The 21,354-nt window shown below is 41.7% G+C and overlaps 1 protein-coding gene across 1 annotated transcript; it reads right to left on the reverse strand.

Moving 5' to 3' along the window:
- Nucleotides 1-19,595: 19,595 nt before the first annotated feature.
- On the reverse strand, nucleotides 19,596-20,708 carry LOC100753853 (fructose-bisphosphate aldolase A-like). The gene has a single exon (XM_035445243.1). The coding sequence runs from the start codon at nucleotides 20,703-20,705 to the stop codon at nucleotides 19,611-19,613; it is 1,095 nt and encodes a 364-aa protein (XP_035301134.1). The 5' UTR covers nucleotides 20,706-20,708; the 3' UTR covers nucleotides 19,596-19,610.
- Between the last annotated feature and the right edge of the window lie 646 nt (nucleotides 20,709-21,354).

Here is a 21,354-nt window from a genome sequence, read left to right on the forward strand (position 1 = left end):
ACTTGTTTGGTTAGTATTACCCCAAGGTATTTTATGTTGTTTGTGGCAATTATAAAGGGTGATGTTTCTCTGATTTCTTTCTCAGCCCATTTATAGTCTGTATATAGTAAGGCTACTGATTTTTTTTAGTTAATCTTGTATCCTGCCACTTTGCTGAAGGTGTTTATCAGCTGTAGGAGTTCCCTGGTAGAGTTTTTCTGGTCACTTACGTAAACTATCATATCATCTGCAAATAGTGAAAGTTTGACTTCTTCTTTTCCTATTTGTATTCCCTTGATCTCCTTTTGTTGTCTTATTGCTCTAGCTAGAACTTCAAGCACAATATTGAAGAGGTATGGAGAGAGCGTACAGGCTTGTCTTGTTCCTGATTTTAGAGGAATCACCTTGAGTTTCTGTTCATTTAGTTTGATGCTGGCTGTTGGTTTACTGTATATTGCTTCTATTAGGTTTAGGTATGTTACTGTTATCCTTGATCTCTCCAAGACCTTTATTGTGAAGGGGTGTTGATTTTGTCATAGGCTTTTTCAGCACTAGTCTAGTGAGATGATCATGTGGTTTTTCTTTTTCAGTTTGTTTATATGGTGGATTACATTGATGGATTTTTATATGTTGAACCATCCCTGCATCCCTGGGATGAAGCCTACTTGATCATGGTGGATGATTTTTCTGATGTATTCTTGGATTTGATTTGCCAGTATTTTATTGAGTATTTTTGCATCAATATTCATGAGGAAGATTGGTCTGTAGTTCTCTTTCTTATCTGTGTCTTTGTGTGGCTTGAGTACCAAGGTCATCATTATAGCCTCATAAAAAGAGTTTGGCAATGACTCTTCTGCTTCTGTTATGTGGAACACTTTGAGGAGAATTAGTATTAGGTGTTCTTTGAATTTCTGGTAGAATTCTGCACTGAAACCATCTGGCCCTGGGCTCTTTTTTTTTTGATTGAGAGACTTTTGATGACTGCTTCAATTTCATTAGGGGTTATAGGTCTATTTTAAATTGCTTATCTGTTCTTGATTTGACTTTGGTAAGTGATATCTATCCAGAAAATTCTCCATTTCCTTTAAATTTTTGAATTTTGTGGAGTATAGGTTTTCAAAGTATAACCTGATGATTCTCTGGGTTTCCTCAGTGTCTGTTGTTACATCCCCCTTTTCATTTCTGATTTTGTTAATTTGCATGTTCTCTGCCTTTTGGTTAGTTTGGATAGAGGTGTGTCTATCTTGTTGATTTTCTCAAAGAACCAACTGTTTGTTACATTGATTCTTTGTATTGTTTTCTTAGTTTCTTCCTTATTGATATCAGCCCTCAATTTGATTATTTCCTGGCAGGGTGAGTTTGCTTCTTTATGTTCTAGAACTTTCAGTTGTGCTGTGTGACTATTCTCCATGTGGGCACCTAGTGTTATGAACTTTCTTCTTAGGACTGCTTTCAAAGTATCCCATAAGTTTGGGTATGTTTTGTCTTCATTCTCATTGAATTCTAGGAAGTCTTTAATTTCTTTCTTTACCAGGAATGGTGCAATTGCACATTGTTCAATTTCCATGAGTTTGTAGGGTTTCTGCAATTTGTGTTGCTGAATCCTAACTTTAAAGCACGGTGGTCTCATAAAATACAAGGGGTTATTCCAATTTGGGGGGAGACCTATTGGGGTTTGCTATGTTGCCGAATATGTGGTCGATTTTAGAGAAGGCTCCATGTGGTGCTGAGAAGGAGGTATATTCTTTTGTGTTTGTATGGAATGTTCTATAGGTTTCTGTTAAATCCAATTAGGTCATAACTCCTGTGAGTTCCTTTGTTTCTTTGTTAAGTTTCTGTCTCGTTGTCCTGTCTAGTGGTGAGAGTGGGTTGTTGAAGTCTTCAACTATAAGTATGTGAGATTTTATGTGTGATTTGAATTTTAGTAATGTTTCTTTTACAAATGTGGATGCCTTTGTATTTGGGGCATAAATGTTCAGAAATGAGACTTCACTTGATGGATTTCTTCTGTGATGAATATGAAATGACCTTCTTCATCTCATTTGATTGATTTTAGTTTAAAGTCTAATTTGTTAGATATTAGGATTGCTACACTCGCTTGTTTCTTGGGTCCATTTGATTGGAAAATCTTTTCCCAACACTTAACTCTGAGGTACCATCTGTCTTTGAAGTTGAGGTGTGTTTCTTGTATGCAGCAGAAGGAAGGATTCTGTCTTCTTATCCATTCTGCTAATCTGTGTCTTTTTATAGGGGAGTTAAGACCATTAATGTTGATGGATATTAATGACCATTGATTATTGTTCATTCTTGTTTGTTTTTTATTTGGTGATGGTGGCAAGATTATGTGTGGGATTCTATCCCTTTTTCCTTTTGGCTGTTGGTAAAATCGGGTTATCTATTGCTTATATTTTTCTGGTTGTAGTTAACTTCCTTGAGTTGCAGTTTTCCTTCCAGAACTTTCTGTAGGGCTGGATTGGTGGATATGTATTGTTTGAATCTGATTTTGTCATGGAATATTTTGTTTTCTCCATCTATAATGATTGAAAGTTTTTCTGGGTATAGTAGTCTGGGCTTGCATCCATGGTCTCTTAGTGTAGGTAGAATATCTATCTAGGACCTTCTGGCTTTCAGAGTTTCCATGGAAAAGTCAGGTGTGATTCTGATAGGTTTGCCTTTATAGGTTACTTGACCTTTTTCCTTTGCTGCTCTTAATATTTTCTCTTTGTTGTGTATGTTTGGTGTTTTGATTATTATGTGGCAAGACTTTTTTTTGGTTCAGTCTATTTGTTGTTCTGTAGGCTTCTTATATTTTCATTGGCATGTCTTTCTTTAGGGTGGGAAAGTTTTCTTCTATGATTTTGTTGAATATGTTTTCTGCACCTTTGATTTGGATTTCTTCACCTTCTCCTATATCTATTATTCTTAGGTTTGGTCTTTTCACTGTATCCCATATTCCCTGGATATTTTGTGTTAGGGATTTGTTGGACTTAAGATTTTCTTTGGTTGATGAATCTATTTTCACTTGTGTGTCTTCAACTCCTGAGATTCTCTCTTCCATCTCTTGTATTCTGTTGGTTATGCTTACATCTGTGGATCCTGATCGTTTACCCTGCTTTTCTATTTCCAGCATTCCCTCAGATTGTGCTTTCTTTATTGTCCCTATTTCAGTTTTTAGGTCTTGAACTGTTTCCTTGAGAGATTTGTTGATATCTTGTATTTTTTTTTGGTTTGTTTTTTCTTCCATTTCTTTAAGGGATTTTCTCATGTCCTCTTTGAGGTCCTCTATCATTTTTCTGAAGATGTTTTTAAGGTCATTCTCTTCTGGTTCATCTGCATTGTGATGTTCAGGTCTTGCTGGTGTATGGATCCTAGTCTCTGGAGGTGTCATATTGAGTTTTCTGTTGTTGAATGTGCTTTTACCTTGTCCTCTTCTCATCCTTTCTTCTGGTGGGTGTAGCAGGAGTTTCTTGCTCTCCTGGTGGGTATGGGACCAAGGTTCTCTTCTGGTAGATGCAAACAGATCCAATACTCTGATGTCTGTCCTCTTCTCGTGGATGGATGTGTCACTGTTACCGGGGCATCAGCAGTGTTTGGGTGTGTTGGGTCCCTCTGGGCTGGCGGATGGAGGCGAGCTGCCACCAGGCCTCGGTGTGTCAGATCCCGCCGCCAAATTCGGTCCTGCGTGCAGATCGCTCGTTTCAGATGACTCTGAGCAGTGACGAACGGGAACCGGCTGCCTTCATATGTTACTTGGCCTTTTTCCTTTGCTGCTCTTAATATTCTTTCTTTATTCTAGATGTTTGGTGTTTTGATTATTATGTGGTGAAGGGACTTTTTGTGGTTCACACTATTTGGTGTTCTGTAATCCTCTTGTACTTTCATAAGCATGTCTTTCTTTAGGTTGGGAAAGTTTTCTTCTATGATTTTGTTGAATATGTTTTCTGCACGTTTGAGGTGGGTTTCTTCTCCTTCTTTTATACCTATTATTCTTAGGTTTGGTCTTTTCATGGTGTTCCATATTTCCTGGATATTTCGTGTTAGGGATTTATTGAACTTTGGTCGATGAATCTATTTCTCCTAGTGTAGACACCTGAGATTCTCTCTTCCATCTCTTGTATTCTGTTGGTTATACTTGAATCTGTAGTTCCTTATAGTTTACCCAGCTTTTCTATTTCCAGCATTCCCTCAGACTGTTTTTTTTTTTTTAATTGTCTCTTTCAGCTTTCAAACGTTGCACTGTTTGAAATGTTTCTTGCAATTTTTGGTTTGTCTTTTCTTCCATTTCTTGAATTTTTTTTTCTTCGATTTCTTTAAGGTATTTTCTCATTACCTCTTTGAGTGTCTTTATCATCTTCATGAAGTTGTTTTTAGGGTCATTCTCTTCTGCTTCTTCTGTGTTGGGATGCTCAGATCTTGTTGATGTGAAGTCCCTAAACTCTGGTGGCACACATCGATTTTTCTGTTGTTGACTGTGTTCTTATACTGTCATCTTCCCATCCTTTCTTCTAGTGGGTACCAGTGGGGTCTCTCCCTCTCCTGGTGGGTATGGTACCAAGGTTTTCTTCCGGTGGGTGCAAGCAGGTCCAATACTCCGACTCCTCTTCCCGTGGGTAGAAGCAGGACTAGTACCGCTACTTCAGCAGACTCTGGATGGTCTGTTCTGTCAGGACGGTTCCCCCATGCACAGTCCCCAGGCCTCAGCAGACTCCCAGCAGGGCACCGGAAAGTGGGCAAGAAACAGGACCACACTTACCTCCTCCCGTGGGTGGAAGCGGAACTAGCACCTTGATGCTGGCAGACTCTAGATGGGCTGGTCCCCCAGGATGGGTTCCCCAGGGTGCAGTCCCCAGGCCTCAGGAGGCTCCAAGCAGGGCACCCACTCAATTTATGTCTTTATTTTTCTCTGAATTTCCTTAGTGTCTGTTGTAACGTCCCCATTTTCATCTCTAATTTTATTTATTTGGTTCTTCTCTTTCCTTCTTTTAGTTAATTTGACTAAGGGTTTATTAATCTTAATGATTTTTTTTCAAAGAACCAACTCTATTTCGTTGATTCTTTGTATTGCTTTTATGTTGTTTCTATTTCATTGACTTCAGCTCTGAGTTTGATTATTTCTTGCCCATCCACTCTTTGAGGGTGTGATTTCTTCTTGTTGTTCTAGAGCTTTCAGGTATGCTGCTAATGTTACTAATATGGAATCTCTCTGGTTTTTTAATGTAAGCACTAGTGCTGTGAACTTGACTCTCAGAATCACTTTCTTGTGTCCCTTAGGTTCAGGTATGTTGTCTTTTCACTTTCATTCAATCCTAGTTTTTAATTTCCTTCTCTATTTCCATCTTGATCCATTTTTCATTCAGTAGTGAGTGCTCAGTTTCTATGAATTTGTATACTTTCTGTTGTTTCTATTGTTGTCCAGCTTTAATGTCTGGTGATCAGACAGGAAGCAAGATACAAATTGTTTTTAAATGTCTTGCATCTGTTGAGACTTGCTCTGTGTCCAATTTTGGAGAAAGTTCCATGAACTTCTGAGAAGAAAGTATATTCTTTTATGTTTGGGGGCAATGTTCTGCAGATGTCTGCTAGGTTCATGTTGCTTAAGTTATTTAATTTCACCATTCTTCTGCTAGTTTTGTCTGGGTGATGTGTCTATTGAAGTTGCCTGCTATCACTGGTCAGTCTGTGAATTAAACTGTAGTAGTGTTCCTCTTATGAACTTGAGTGTTCTTATGTTTGGCACATAGATATTTAGATTGCAATATTCTCTTGGTGAATTTTTCCTTTGATGGTATGCAGTGTCCTTCTATGTCTCTTTTGATTAGTTTTGGTTTGGAGCCAGATATTAAAATGGACACACTGGCTTGTTTCTTGGGCTCATTCACTTGGAATATCTTTTCCATTCTTTTACCATGGGGTGATGTCTGCACTTGATGTTATGCTATGTTTCTTGGATGGAGCAGAAGGGTGGATCCTGTTTTTATTTCTATTCTGTTAGCCTGTGTCTTTTTATCTCAGAAATAAGACCACTATTGAGTTGCCCATGAGCAATGTTGTTGACTACTGTTATTTTGTTGTGGTGGTATGGGGTTTTTTCCCCTCTCTTCTGATTTGCTGCTGAGATTATTTATTCCTTGTGTTTCCTTGGGTGTGTCTGACCTCTTCAGACTGACATTTTCCTGCCAGTAGCCTCTGTAGTGTTGAATTTTGTAAATAGATAGTGCTTAAACTTGGTTTTATTGTGGAATGACTTTCTCCACCTTCTGTGACTGAAAGTGTCACTGAGTGTAGTAGTCTGGGCTGGCATCTATGGTGTTTGTAGAACATCTGTCCACGTCCTTCTGTTTTTCAGATTGTCCACTGAGAAGTCAGAATTATTCTAATGAGCCTGTCTTTTTTATTTTTCACTTAGTCTTTTTCCTTTGTAGCTTTTAATATCCTTTCTTTGCTTTGTACATTTAGCGTTTTGATTATTATGTTTCATGGAGAACTTCTTTTCTAGTCCTGTCTATTTGGGGTTTTCTATACTTCTTGTACCTTGATAAGTGCCTCCTTTGTAGATTGGGGAAATTTTCTTCCATGATTTCATTAAAAATCTTTTCGAGGCCCTTCAAATACGTTTCTTCTCCTTCCTCTATCCCTATTATTCATAGATTTGGTCTCTTCATAGTACCTTAGACTTCCTGGAGGTTTTGTACCTGGAATTTCTTTAGAATTTAACATTTTCTTTGACTAAGGCATGCATTTCTTCCTCATTGTCTTCAATGCCTGAGATTCTCTCTTGTATGTCTTACACTCTGTTGGTGAGGCTTACCTCTAAGATTTTTGTTTGACATCCTAATTTTTTCCTTTGCAGTTTTGTTTCAGTATAGGCTTTTTGGGGTTTTGGTTTGTTTTTTGGTTGGTTGGTTGTTTTTTTTTCCAAGACAGGTTTTTTTTCTGTGTAGCTCTGGCTGTCCTGGGACTCACTCTGTAGACCAGGCTGGACTCAAACTTACAGAGATCCGCCTGCCTCTGCCTCCCGAGTGCTGGAATTAAAGGTGTGCACCACCACTGCCCGGAAAGTATGGGTTTTCTTTAGTGAGTCCATTTCTTCATTAAGTTCTACTTTCATGTCTTGAATTTTTTCATTATTTCATTCAACTGGTTGTGGGGGGGGCAGGGGTGTTTTCAGATTTTCACAGATACATAAGGGATTTATTCGCATACTCTTTAAGATCCTTGAAGATATCTATAATTGATACTTTGAAGTCTTTGTCTTGTGCCTCAGCTATATTGCATTTCTCAGAGACTACTGCAAAAGGGTTACAGGTTTCTGGAGGGGGCATATTGTCTTGGATGGTCATGTTTATGTTTTCTTTCTCTGGGATCTAGGCACCCAGAGTTATGATGTTTGAGGTGTTTCTTGGCATCCGTATTTGGTCTTGTCTTTGTTAGATGGCTGTTACTTTTTTTTATTTGGTTGCCATTGCACTCTCTGGATTCTAAGCAAGTGAGGTGGCTGTGGGGTCCCTAGTTGGGCCTGCTTCTGTGTTTCAGTAGGTGACAGAAAGGAATGGAGAAATGTTAGGAGGGAAGGCTGAGAAGGGCCACCAAAAAGAGCTGGGGGCGCCGAGATCCTCACCAGAGTTCCCAGGGAATGGACTTGGAGTGGGAGAAGGGACTTCTGCAAACTGGCTGCTACAGGACTACGAGTAAGTCTGGGGAGACCACAATGGAAGACAGGAAAGATAGTGAGAATCGTCTCGCTGAGCCCCAGTCCAGGGTGGTCACTGTGGCTGACACAAAGGAATGGAGACAAGCTAGAGAGAAAGCTGAGAGGGTTGTTGATAAGGAAGAGTTAAGATGGGTGTGCACCAAAGCTAGAGGAGATCTCAAAAAAAAAAAAAATGAACATTTTAAAATCCAGGGTCAGCAATATGGTTTAGTGGGTTAAAGCATTTACCACCAAGCCTGATGACATGTCAGTCCCTGGGGTCCCATTTGGAAGAAGAGCAAAGACTCTTGACCTCTGATCTCCACACTCACACTATGGCACACGCACAACTACTCAAATGCACAGAGAGAGAGAGAGAGAGAGAGAGAGAGAGAGAGAGAGAGAGAGACTGATAATGACAATAATCCAGCTTTTTTTCTTTTGCTGAATGTTTTGCCTGTGTGTATGGGAGGCAGAATGTGTGTGTGTAGTACCCAAGGAGACCAAAAGAGAGAGTCAGGTCTAGAGGCGAGGATGGTTGTGAGAAATGGGAGCTGGAAATCAAACCCAGTTCCTCTGAAAAGCAACAAGAAACAACTGCTGAGCCACCCCTGCCTCCGCCAGCTCTTTTCTTCTTTTCTCTGAGGATGTATCTAAGAGTCTGCCACTACCAGAAGAACAACATTAAACATCTTCAAAGTTTGGGGGGGTCTTTGTTTGTTTGGTTTTTGTTTTTGTTTTTCAAGACAGGGTTTCCCTGTGTAACACTCCTGGTTGTCCTCGAACTCGCATTGTAGACCAGGCTGGCCTCAAACTAACAGATCCACCTGCCTCTGCTGGGATTAAAGGCATAGTGCCACCACCGCCCAGCTCATCTTCAAAGCTTTTACTGAATATTGCAAACTATCCTTTAGAATGCCTATCTGATGTCAATCAGCAGGCATAAAAGTGCCACTTTTCCTATTTCTTTGGTTATGTTCTGTCACGTATGAGGGGGGAAAATGTCAATTAGATAAGCTAAAGGTATTGTCTTCAAATAAACTTGCATTTATTTTTGATACAATTCAACATCTTACAATCTGTTAAAGTGATATTTCACTTGCTTTTATGCTGGGAATCAAATCAATCAATGTTAGACAAGCTCTCAGTAACTGAGCCATGTACTTAGTCTTTCTTTATATAATTTAACCTATATCTGACTTTCTGTTAAGAGTCCTTTGGCTATTTTACAGATGGTACCCATTAGCAAAGCTACACTGGTTGTTAAAATTATTCGAAAATGCACAGGCATTCATGGCGCACGCCTTTAATCCCAGCATTTGGGAGGCAGAGGATCTCTGTGAGTTCGGGACCAGCCTGGTCTACAAGAGCTAGTTCCAGGACAGCCTCCAGAGCCACAGAGAAACCCTGGCTCGAAAAAAAGAAAAGTATTCAAAAATGCTTTCACGGTGGTTAGAGAAGGCTTTCCAATGCTCTCAGGCTGAAACTCCAGCCTCAGTCAAACCCACCAACTCCATCATCTACCAACTTAATCAGAGGGTTCAACACAGCGGGCTTTCGGGGTTTAGTCCTGTGGCCCTGCCTCTTCTGTAACTGGCTAGTAGTGACCTCAATTACATTATTTTTTTATTGTCACCCTCATGGTTATACATAGAAAATACACAATAAAAAACGCTAAATAAAGCACACCCAACTGAATTCCACATTCTTCCTTATTTTTTTCATCTCTGATCTTTTGTTGCTTCTCTTAAAAAAAAAAAAAAACAGTATGACAATTACTATGGTTATTTTCTTTTGGGAGGTGCCTTTTTTTTTTTTTTTTGAGACAGGGTTTCTCTGTGTATCCCTGGCTGTCCTGGAACTTGCTCTGTAGACCAGGCTGGCCTCTAACTCCAAGGTACCCCTGTCTCTGCCTCCTGAGTGCTGGGACTAAAGGCGTGCCACACTGCCCATCTTCCTGGTTATTTTCTTACCAATTACCTTTCAGATCTAAAAAAAAAAAAATCTAAACAAGAATTTATTTACATAAGATTTTCACTCAACTTTACCCTATTTTAGAAACCGCCAAGAATTACAGTGCCCTATCATAAAGCCTTTGCAGACAACATAGACTTCAAATTCTGTGAACTTCAGTTAAAGGATGAAAATCACAGCTCAATCCAAACATGTTGCGAGGCGCTTTAGACCAAACTCTCACATGTGCACCTTGTGAAGAAAGGGAGAGCTGACGTAAGTGGACTAAATCATTTCATACTTCCTTACAAGGCTGATCTGTAAAGATACTGGCCCTTTTTATTGTCTGTGCCAAATATATTAGCTAGACGTTACGGTCTGTTTTATGATTATTCCAGTTTAAATCTGATAGGCATGCAATTGCATTGCTATCTGGGCAGCATCTTCGGAGCATTCAATTACCCTAACCCCATGCAGACCACATCAAAGGCTTTTACAAACATCCAGATATATGTTTGTCCGTGGAGTTTTCTGTAGCCACCAACTTGCTGAGTAATTTTATAAGACCAAATAAATCAGATTTGCCTGGCATTATCTGTCTTCATAAACAAATACTTTTCCACTGCCCATCACATTGTTATCTAAATGATTTCAGATCAATTTGGCTAGCTCTAAGTTGGGCAATTGCATTCTGCCAGCCCCAAACTCCCTCTGTTTTTCAATTGGAGACATTATTCTTTCTTTCACTTAACAAAGTGTTCCGTGCAACAAGCAGGCAAGTATCCGAACCAATCAAGCCTAGCTTCTGAAATGTTTGTGTCTGACAGGCTAACTGTAACATACTATGTGTTGCATCCATGACACAGCTCCAGCTGCCAATGTTGTTTCCCAAACCATGGTACTAGATATCCCAAGTCATGTTTTACGGCACTGACAGAAAATGTAGGGAAAAAAATATTTCCTCATATGCCCTTTTAGTATATAGATTTCTTAGTAATTGACATTTAGTTGAAATTAAATTTTATATTAGAAATTAATAATAAGATGTGTTAGGTATGCTTTCAGTGAAAAATGTTATACCTTGTGCTACAGGAGAGCAGTCATTGTACTTCAAGAAAAAAGATGGTTTGTCAGGTGTGATGGCACATGCCTGTAATCCTAGCACTGGAAGGCTAACCTGCGATGATTGAAAGTTGAAGTATAGCCTGGACTACATAGTAAGTTCCAGGCCAGTCTAGGTTAATGTGCAAGATCCCATCTCAAACAAACACACACAAGAAGATAGGCACTCTTTATTTTAAGATAACCAAGTAGTCCAGACATGGTGATGCATACCACCAATCCCAGCATTCAGGAGACAGAGGAGGGTGAATCCCTGTGAGTTCTGGGCCAGCCAAAACTACATGGTAACATCTTGTCTCAAAAACAAACAAACAAAAAGAGTAAATAAAGTAAATCATCTAGCATAAGTACCTGCCACCAAAAGAAGTGATAAAATTGTTGATGCAATTTCATTTACATATGATGGCCTTCAAAGTCTGTAGCTGACCTTCTTAAGAGGCACATTAACTTTGAGACAATCACTAGGCTACCTGAAAAAGTTAACACACATGCAAAGTGTGTTTCTGGAAAGGAAGAGAGGTAAGCAAAGCTCTGCTTCCCTGTGGTAGTCTTTTTTGTTGTTGTTGTTTTGTTTTTTGAGACTGGGTTTCTCTGTATTGCTTTGGAGATTGTCCTGTAACTTGAGCTATAGACCAGGCTGGCCTCTGTAGACCATGCTGGCCTCGAACTCACAGAGATCCACCTGCCTCTGCCTCCCGAGTGCTGGGATTAAAGGCGTGTGCCAACAACGCCCAGCCGCCTGTGGTGTTCTTAACTTCAGGCTCAGCTGGGACTGCCATGGAAGCTTCAGTGATGCTCTAGGTTTATTGCAAGAAATGCTGAAGGCGAACCCAAGTCTTGAAATGCAGTCATAACTGCCAAGGGATAGTGCACCCACTAAGTGTGTGTAATGCTTTGCTGGGACCCGTCATACTCAGCCAGGGGAGTGTTATTTGTGGGGAGACCCAAACAAACCAGGAGAGACAATAAATAAAACACCTTCTTACTAAAACTATCTCCTTTACCAGAAGAGTGTAGCTGAAGTTCTATATAAATAATTACATCCCATAATAATAACAAAGTAGCCAAAACCCAGGAGAAACATGCAGAGCAGGAATTCCAAAGACCTGAGATCATTGTGTCCTCTGGTCTTCACTGCTGTCACTGGGAAGAAGTCTGTTTTCTTTGTCTTAATGAAGGACATGATAACTCACAGGGTCAATTATACTAATGTTTTCTTGCTTTCTGCTGTTCTGCTCTTAGGTATCAACCATGCTTCTTTAGTGAAATGCATTAAATACTCTACTGGAAAGTATTATTGGGAAGGAGACAGACAAATATCAAGTGTTGGTTACATTTCCTTCATCCTTTCCACTTCTCTAGGGATTTTACATAGGGGTAATGAGAACATTGGCCTGATATCATTGTATAGCAGAGTTGTCAATCATTAAGAAAGCTTTTGTCTGCCGGGTGCATGTTAACTGCAGTGCTTTTGGGTAAGGGACTATCATGCTTCCCAATGAAGATTTGCCCAAAGGCATGATTGTTAGTTTGTTGGGCGTAGGAGAGGTTGTTAAAGATTGCAGGTAGGCTGAGCATAGTGGTGCACACATTGAATCCCAGCATTCAGAAGGCAGAGACAGATAGATCTCTGTGAGGTAGAGGCCAGCCTGTTCTACATAGAATTCTAGGATAGCCAATGTTACACAGTGAAACCTTACCTCAAAAAAAAAAAAAAAAACCAACAGTAACAATAATGATATATAAATATCAAATTAAACATAAATACCAAAATGACTATTGTTGTTGTTATTCTATATTTTTAGAGCTGGAGAGATGGCTCAGCGCTTAAAAATGCTTACTGCTGTTTTAGAGGACCCAAGTTCAGTTCCCAGCACCCACGTCAGGTAGCTCACAACTGCCTGTGGCTCAAGCTCCAGGGGAGCCTCTGCTGGCTTTTTAGGGTACTGCACTCACGTGCACAAACACACACAGAAACACATACATACACATGATTAAAATAAAAATAAAATCTTAAGCAATAACAAAACAAAACAGATTTGCAGCACACATTTGTAAGCCCAGCATGGGTGGGAAAGGAGGGAGGTGGATGCAAGTGAATCCCTGGAGCCCATTGGCCAGGAAGCCTCACTGAGTCAGTGAGCACCTATTTCAGTGAGACAGCCTGTCTCAAATAAACAGGAAAATAAGGTGGAAAATAACTGAGGAAGACACCCGCAGTTGACCTGTGGTCTCCATGCACACCTGCACACAGAACACATATGCATAGCTGCAACACACACACACACACACACACACACACACATACACACACACACACACACACACATACACACTCACACACACTCGTCCTAACTAGGCATCCAGATCAATAGACTTCATTCACACTTTCTGCAATAACTTACTGATAGACAGCCTCACTTTCTGAATGTCTCAACCTCCAGCACTCCATTAAAATTCATAACGATGTGTTGTCAAACTGCCTTCAAAATATTTTTGTGCTCCCCTAGCTGAGGAGCTTCTGGCTTAGGAGAGGAGTCATTTTTCTTGGGGGATGGACTGGGGTGACAGGTGAGAGGTTGTTCATACTCTAGTGGATGACATCACACCCATGAACATGCATGTAGATCTAATGGATGACATCACACCCATGTGCATGCATGTAGGTCTAATGGATGACATCACACCCATGTATGTACACGTAGGTCTAGTGGATGACATCACACTCATGTATGTGCATGTGGGTCTAATGGATGACATCACACCCATGTATGTACACGTAGGTCTAGTGGATGACATCACACTCATGTATGTGCATGGAGGTTAATGGATGACATCACACTCATGTATGTGCATGTGGGTCTAATGGATGACATCACACCCATGTATGTACACGTAGGTCTAGTGGATGACATCACACTCATGTATGTGCATGTGGGTCTAATGGATGACATCACACCCATGTGCATGCATGTAGGTCTAATGGATGACATCACACTCATGTTTGTGCATGGAGGTCTAGTGGATGACATCACACCCATGTGCATGCATGTAGATCTATTGAACTCGGTGGGCTGTTACAAAGAAAAAGGAAGTGAAAAAAGAGGAGGGGAAGAAGACTGCAGATGAGATTAGAAGGGAGGATTTGGGTTGGATATGATCAAGACACATTGTATAATGTCAGATAATAGAGTTTTAAAAAAATTCTAAAACAAAAGGAAGAGTAGGGTAGAGGGAGACCTGACACAGAAAAGGAGACCACGTGACCAGATGCAGAACCTGGAAGGATGCAGCTGCAAGCCAAAGGATGCTAGCAGCCAGTAGGGGCCAGAAGTGGCCATCAATGAATTGTCCCTGACATACCTGAGGATGTTTGAGCATGGACTTCTCTACAGTAACTTCAGAGTGAGCATGCCCGCAACAGTACAGGAGGCTGTCTCTGCTAGTGACTTTGGGAGTTCCACACTGCCAATGCAGAGAAGAAATCAGGGTTCCTTTCTCTGGACACCCATGAGAGGGGCTCAGAGCCAGCTAGTGAACTCCACCACCTGGGGTGGGTCAGGGCGTAGAACCTGTCCTAGGCTTTCCACAAGGCTCCCCACTGGGGGAGAGGAGTGCATTGCCTAGCAACCTCATGCCTGACCAGGCTTCCCACTGTGCCCTGGTTCCCTACAATGGAGCATGCACACAGTGATTGTTAGAGTGTGGAGGCCATTTAAAAAATAGAAATAAATAAAATGGAACAGCCTGGGGCTGTGGTTCAGGGGTAGAGTGCTTGCTTTGCATACAAGAGGACCTAGGTTCAACTCCCAATATTGTTCCCCAAAAGTGTATTAAACACATATGTATAGATGTGGATATACATTCACACACATTTGTGTATGTGTGTTCCCAAAAAAGTGTATGTAAACATACATGTATAGATGTGGATCCATACATACACATACTTGTGTGTGTGTTCCCCAAAAAATGTATGTAAACATATATGTATAGATGTGTATACACACACGTGTGTGTGTGTGTGTGTGTGTGTGTGTGTGTGTGTGTGTGTGTGTCCACATCAGCTGCCCATGCATGTCATTTACTCTGAGGGCCGAGGCAGGAAGTGTTATAACTTTAAAAATGCCTCAAAGAGAAGTCATGCCATACAACAGGACTCACATAGGAGGTTTATTAAAAGAGGAGAAGGAGCAGAAAAAGGGGCAGAGAGGGGGGCAGAGACTGATCCCTGGGGACAAGAGTGGTGGAAGAGAGAGAGAGAGAGAGAGAGAGAGAGAGACAGAGAGAGAGAGAGACAGAGAGAGAGGGAGGGAGGGAGAGAGAGAGAGAGGGGTGGGAGGTGGGCAGGGCTCTTTTAAAAGGGAATGTAGTGAATGTGCACAGGTGGTGCTCTTAGTGGCTACAGCTGAGGACATATCCTGTCAGAAGCCTAAGGGCAGATGCCTGAACACTAACAGGAGAATCATTACAACACAGAAGTTCATGGCTAGACATCCTGGATAACAGATTGAGACCATCTTTAAAACTGTGCTTAGGAACTAGGGAGATGTCTCAGCAATTAAGAGCACTTGCCACTTTTCCAAAGGACCTGAGTTCAGTTCTCAGCACCCTTATTAGGCAGCTCACAACTGCCTGTATCAAGAACCTTCTTCTAGTCTCTGTGGACAATTGCACACATGTGGCATATACACATGAAAACAGACAGACAGACAGACACACACACACACACACACACACACACACAAATAAATATATATAATATACGTGTGAATAATTATGAGTGCCTTTTTCTCAATGGCAATACTGGGACTAGGAGTCTTCAAAAATTACTATGTATCTAGATTTTATAGAAGTCTTCATAAATATGAAACAATGCAATATTTTTCTTATTAAGCTATTTTCCTGTATAGAATTCCTTCATGGAGTTCCACTAAACAGATCACAGAAAGGAGGAATAAGACAAGAGGAGGAGATGGAAAGAGCTAGAGAAGAATCATGCTATGGCAGGTCTCCCCATGTGTGCTGCAGGAGCCCACACAGTGTCCTGCAAATATTTAATATTCCACCGGAGAAAGCATGTGTGCATAGCAGAACACTATGGACATATTTTGGACAATTGTGTGAGAATCCTCATCACAGCCATTTTCACTGAACAATTGCTAGGAGTGGAGGGTTCTCTGAAGCCGGAATTGCTCTTTGCAGGATGTGCTGCGATGAAGCAGCCCAAGGCTTTCATTCCACTTGACTGGAAATGAAGATTCACTGTATTAACGTCCTCTAGACACTTATGCCGTGTGAAATTATGCCTCTCAATTACAAATTCTTCCAGCCTCCTCTCTTGCTTCTCTAGTTTCAAGTCTCATTTCAAATACTCCACAAAATAGTTGGCATAAAAGAAGTAAACCTTTGTTCCTCCTTCCCTCCACCTTTCTCTGGAGATAATAACACTTTGGTCTCTCATGGAGGGTGAGGCATAACATTTTGTAAAGTACTTTAAAAGCCTTTGGTGGGAAAGCTAATGGAAACAAAACTGCATTGTCACCTGCCCTTCCAGTCCCTCTCAAGTTGGCCATTTTCTTTCTGTTTATTTTGTTTGGCTGTGGAAAATAAATATTGTTGTGCTGTTGAATGTTGGAGCTCAGTTTTGCTTTCTTCGGCTTCTTTGTGGCCCCATGTAGTTTCACTATCACGGAATCATAGATTGTTCCCAGGAACTGACTGGAATGTGGTCTGTTTTGTGACTGAAGCACCTGAAGATGATTTAATCTAGGCCCAAAGAGCCTCCCGAATACCAGCTCCAAACTCAGTGCAACACGAGGACATCACTGTACACTGCTTCGTGACACCTTGGGACCTCACACTCTCTAGCCACCAGCTCTATGCTTACATTAATTAAACATGTGATCTCCTTAAGTGAAGGAACTGATTGGGCCTGTCCACAAAGTGCCCAGCACAATGTTTTACTCCTGGCAAATATTCAAGAGATGATTCCAGGCAATTAAGTGAAATTAGACTGTAGGCTTCCTTGGATTGTGCAATGCAAAAATCTCTGAGGCAAACCAAACTCAGCCTGTGGTGTTTCTGCCTGTTATCTGCAAACTCCAAGTAGTCCCTTTGTTGAGAACCACTTGACAAAGCCCTGGAAATGGATCTGGGTTATTTTTATGGATATTCATGTAAAAGTCTGCCTGAACTGTTCTCTCTGTAATTGTTAATAAAAGATTATACTATACAATTTTGTATAGTATAATCAACTGGTTAGTTGGATGTGTTAATTTATGGCTATAATCCCAGGTGAGGTGGAAAGATTGCAGAGATCAAGGCTAGCTTGGCCACATAGCAAGACTCTGTCCCTGTCTCAAACACGAGACACTTAAGACAGTTCAGCTGTTACACTGAAAAGCATCTGTTCAAATAGGACAACGGTGACAGAGGAAGACACAAGGCATGCAAGGAAAGCCAGCACTGTGCCTAAGTGGGTGGCTTTGAGAAGCAAGGCCTTTGGCAGGTTGTGAGGTCATGAGGGCAAACACCAGGGAACTCTCTATCCTTCTCAAGTGAAGACATGGAAGGGAACCAGAATGCAGACCCTCACTAGACACATAACCGCAGGAACTTTGACCTCAGACGTCTCTCCTAGAACTGTTAAAAATAGCTGTCTGTTCCTTGTAAGCTACCTGCTTCCTAGTACTTTACTATAGCAGCCCAGGTGGGCCAAAGAAGGCTTTGCTCCAAAACAGTGACTTTTTAATTATCTTGTCATATTTCTTAAAGTGTGTCTCAAATACCAATTTTCTCATGTTCCATCTCTCCCCTGCTTTTCTTTTAAAAATTCACAAATCTCAACTTCCTGCTGCTTGCAAATGTTCTGGATTGAGCTTATAATTGCTGCCAGTGTTCTGGACTGAGCTTGTAATTGCTGCTTCAGTCTGCCTTTGTGATATTTTGCTGGATAGGACATTACAATCGCCTGTGGCTACAATTTCAATCATTCTGTTTTGGTATCTCCCCTGCTATCAAAGCAATGGAATCCTTGCTTCATTGTGGGTCAGCTCGAATTGGAGACAATGTCAAAGGAGGACCAGCCAGGTGCTAGTCCATTTCTGTTTTCAGGATTCCATTACTGCCAATCTAAAGCAATGACAGTCAGCTCTTCCTTGGCTCCCAGGGAAAGAGTGGTCCCCACCACCTCTGAATTCACCATATAGAAGTCATACATAGTTGTATAAAATACAATTTTCATTGTGTTATAGTCTTATTAATTACAAATTTAGTTCCAAATGTATGAGCTGGGCATAGTGATACACACCTGTCATCCATGAAGGTAGAGGAGAGAAGACCTTGAATTCAGGGCCAACCTGGGCTATATAGTAAGACCCTGTTCTAAAAACCACATATATATTAAGTGTAATTTTAAAATACCATATATTCTTTATCCTTATTTTCTATAGAAAAAGTCTGTAAATGGCATTTTATTTGTATTCTAAAATTTGCAAAGCCAATCATATTATGTAGGAAACATACTTTGTAAGTTTTCTTTTCTAGAATGCCAGGGGGAGTAATTGAGGAGGCATAAGGAAGGTAGAAAATATCCATGGCTCTAGAGGTCAGACATAACTATGATCACTAGGATTTTGACTCCTGCCAGAAGATTTTGAAGCCCCCCTCTCCAGGGGTAAGTCCTCTTTTAAGTCAGGGGTCCTACTCTGATGTTACCTTTCCCCAAGGAACCTTAAAGTAAATGAATTGGGGTTCACAGAGATTTCAAGTCACTCACAGCATGAAGGTGCCTGTGTCTATAAATGACTGAACCCCTGTCTTTTCCCGACACCTACTAAAGTTTTATCACATATTAATCACTGCTCTGCACCCGGGTTCCACATTTCCCTGCTTTCAGCAGCTCTAGACGCCTACAAATATGTTTTGCTATAAATTACTGGCACCGCTTCTGTTGATATTCAGCATAATCAAACATTTGTAAGCATGCTGCCTTTTCAATCTGCTCGGCTGAGACACGTTACCTGATCTTTCATTAAAGCAATCAAAACACGTGCTGTGTCGCATCTAATGAATGTTGCATGTATGATTAAGTGCTTTCATTCATATTGCAAGTTTGATTTAATGTAATCTGCCTTTCAGACAGCCATTAGCCTAGCTCCTATGTGAATTCGATTAATTGGCTGAATTCTTCCAGATGTCCATTAAGCATTACAGGAATTTGTGGGAACAGCAGGGACTGTCTAGCACAGAACCAAACAATGAAATGTTATATTGCTGCCATGACTTACCAAAAGCTGGATTCATTTTCATTAATAAAACATCTGTACTCCTGCGCAGCTATGCATCGAGATGCGTTTATTTTATATGTTTATTTCTCTTATGACTGTAAAAAGATAGTTAAACAGAAGCACATTTGCTGATATGTAGACTCGAGGCTTGGCAGGTGCTGACTGACAAAACAGTTCAATATTCCAAGTTTATAGTAGGTCCTAGACAGAAGGAAAGACACTAACAAACACCTGTTTGAAGCAGACTTTAAGAACAACAAAGGGATTGCTTCAGTGGGAGGGGAGGCTTCAAGTAGTATTAGAGACATACTCTGAAAATGATTTGATTGTCCTGCCACCTCCACTCCTGTCTGGTCTTCAAGAGAAAGGGGCAGAGGTGACTCTTTTTTCCCCTAATATAGTGTTGATTAGCAGCGGGCTAGAAGGGACGGTAGAGTTAGCATTCCCAGACAGTACTACACACCGAAGTAGAGGGGCGGCAAGTGATTGATGGCAGAGAACCCGGAGGCTTCCTCCTCAAGAGCAAATGGGTAGGCAGGGACTGCGGTGTTGGAGGGGCAGCCTTAGGCCACCTCTACTCAGTAGGCATGGTTAGAGACGAAGAGGGATTCACTGGCTGCCGCCCCTGACTGACTTCTTGGATTGTACCTTCCTAGAGAAGCACAGCTGTTGGCCTGGGCACGCTTAATGTATTCTTCTTGGGCAGCCTTCATGTTCTCCTTCTTCCCACCCCAGGCCTTTAGGGCAGAAGCCTGCAGGCCTCGGCCAAAGGAAAAAGTCAAGGCCCACGGCTTCTGCAGGGGGCACTTGTTGATAGCACTGAGATTGATGGACGCCTCTTCCTCACTCTGCCCTCCAGACAGGAAAGTGACCCCAGGGACAGCAGGAGGCACTGTGCGACGAAGTGCTGTGACAGTTGCCATGGCAATCTCCTCACTGGAAACTTTCTGGGTGCAAGAGTGGCCTGGGGTGACCATGTTGGGCTTCAGCAGCGTGCCTTCCAGATAGATATGGTGGTCACTCAGAGCCTTATAGACAGCAGCCAGTACCTTCTCAGTTACATACTGACAGCGCTTTAAGTCATGGTCCCCATCAGGGAGGATTTCGGGCTCCACAATGGGTACAATGACATTCTGCTGGCAGATGCTGGCATAACGAGCCAGGACGTTGGCATTTTCCATGATGGCAAGGTCTGAAGGGGTGTGTTCCCCAATCTTCAGCACACAACGCCATTTGGCAAAGTCGGCTCCGTCCTTCTTGTACTGGGCACAGCGCTCAGACAGGTCATCTAGCCCTTGGGTGGTGGTCTCGCCATTAGTGCCCGCCAGGGGCACCACGCCCTTGTCTACCTTAATGCCCACAACACCGCCTTTGCATCTGATAATTTGCGGGAAGGGACATCCATCATCCGTCTTCTGGTACAGTGTCTCGTGGTAGAGGATCACGCCCCCAATGCAGGCATTCACGCGGTCATCAGCAGTCAGCAGCAGCTGGCGGTAGAAGCGCCGGTTCTCTTCGGTGTTCTCAATACCAAAGGATTGCAGGCGCTTGGCAATGCTTCCGGTGGATTCATCTGCAGCCAGGATGCCCTTGCCCGGAGCTACAATTCGGTGAGCGATGTCAGACAGCTCCTTCTTCTGCTCCGGGGTCAGTGCTGGGTATAGGTGGGACATAGTGCCAGTGACAGCGTGTTCATGGCACAGGAGCGGGCAGGTCGGCTGGGTGCCGTGGCAGGCGGGTGAGAACCTGTGGAGCGAACACTGCTAGGGTCACCAGAACCTGGGTCTGTTACGTGTTCTGAGAGAACACAGCCTATTCAGCGGGCGGGGATGGGGAGGGGTTCTGTTTGGTCTCAAGAGATCTACCTGCCTCTGCCTCCTAAGTACTGGGATTAAAGATGTGCACCACCACCGCCCAGCTCAGAAGTTAACATTCAACAAGAAAAGTGACAGTTTCTAAACCGAAATTAAAAGAATAAAACACTTTTTGTGTTTCTTTTACAATGATCTACAAATTAATTTTACTAAATGCAGCTAAAAATCTTAGGCTGGAGTTCAGCAGTTGAAAGCACTTACTGCTGTTGCAGAGAACCTGAGTTTGGTTCCCAGCACCCACATAGGGTGGCTCACAACCACCTGTAATTCCAGCTCCAGGGCATCCAATACCCTCTTCTGGCCTCCTCGAACACTGAATATATGTGGTGCAGATACATACATACAAACAGCCATACACACAAAATAAAAATAAGTAAGCCTCTTTATAAGCTAAAAAAAATCTTCTAATGGCATACCTTTATGAAATAATGTTTTCATAATTAAATAT

The sequence above is a fragment of the Cricetulus griseus genome, chromosome 5 (genome assembly GCF_003668045.3).
Source record: "Cricetulus griseus strain 17A/GY chromosome 5, alternate assembly CriGri-PICRH-1.0, whole genome shotgun sequence".
In the NCBI taxonomy this organism is placed as follows: domain Eukaryota; kingdom Metazoa; phylum Chordata; class Mammalia; order Rodentia; family Cricetidae; genus Cricetulus; species Cricetulus griseus.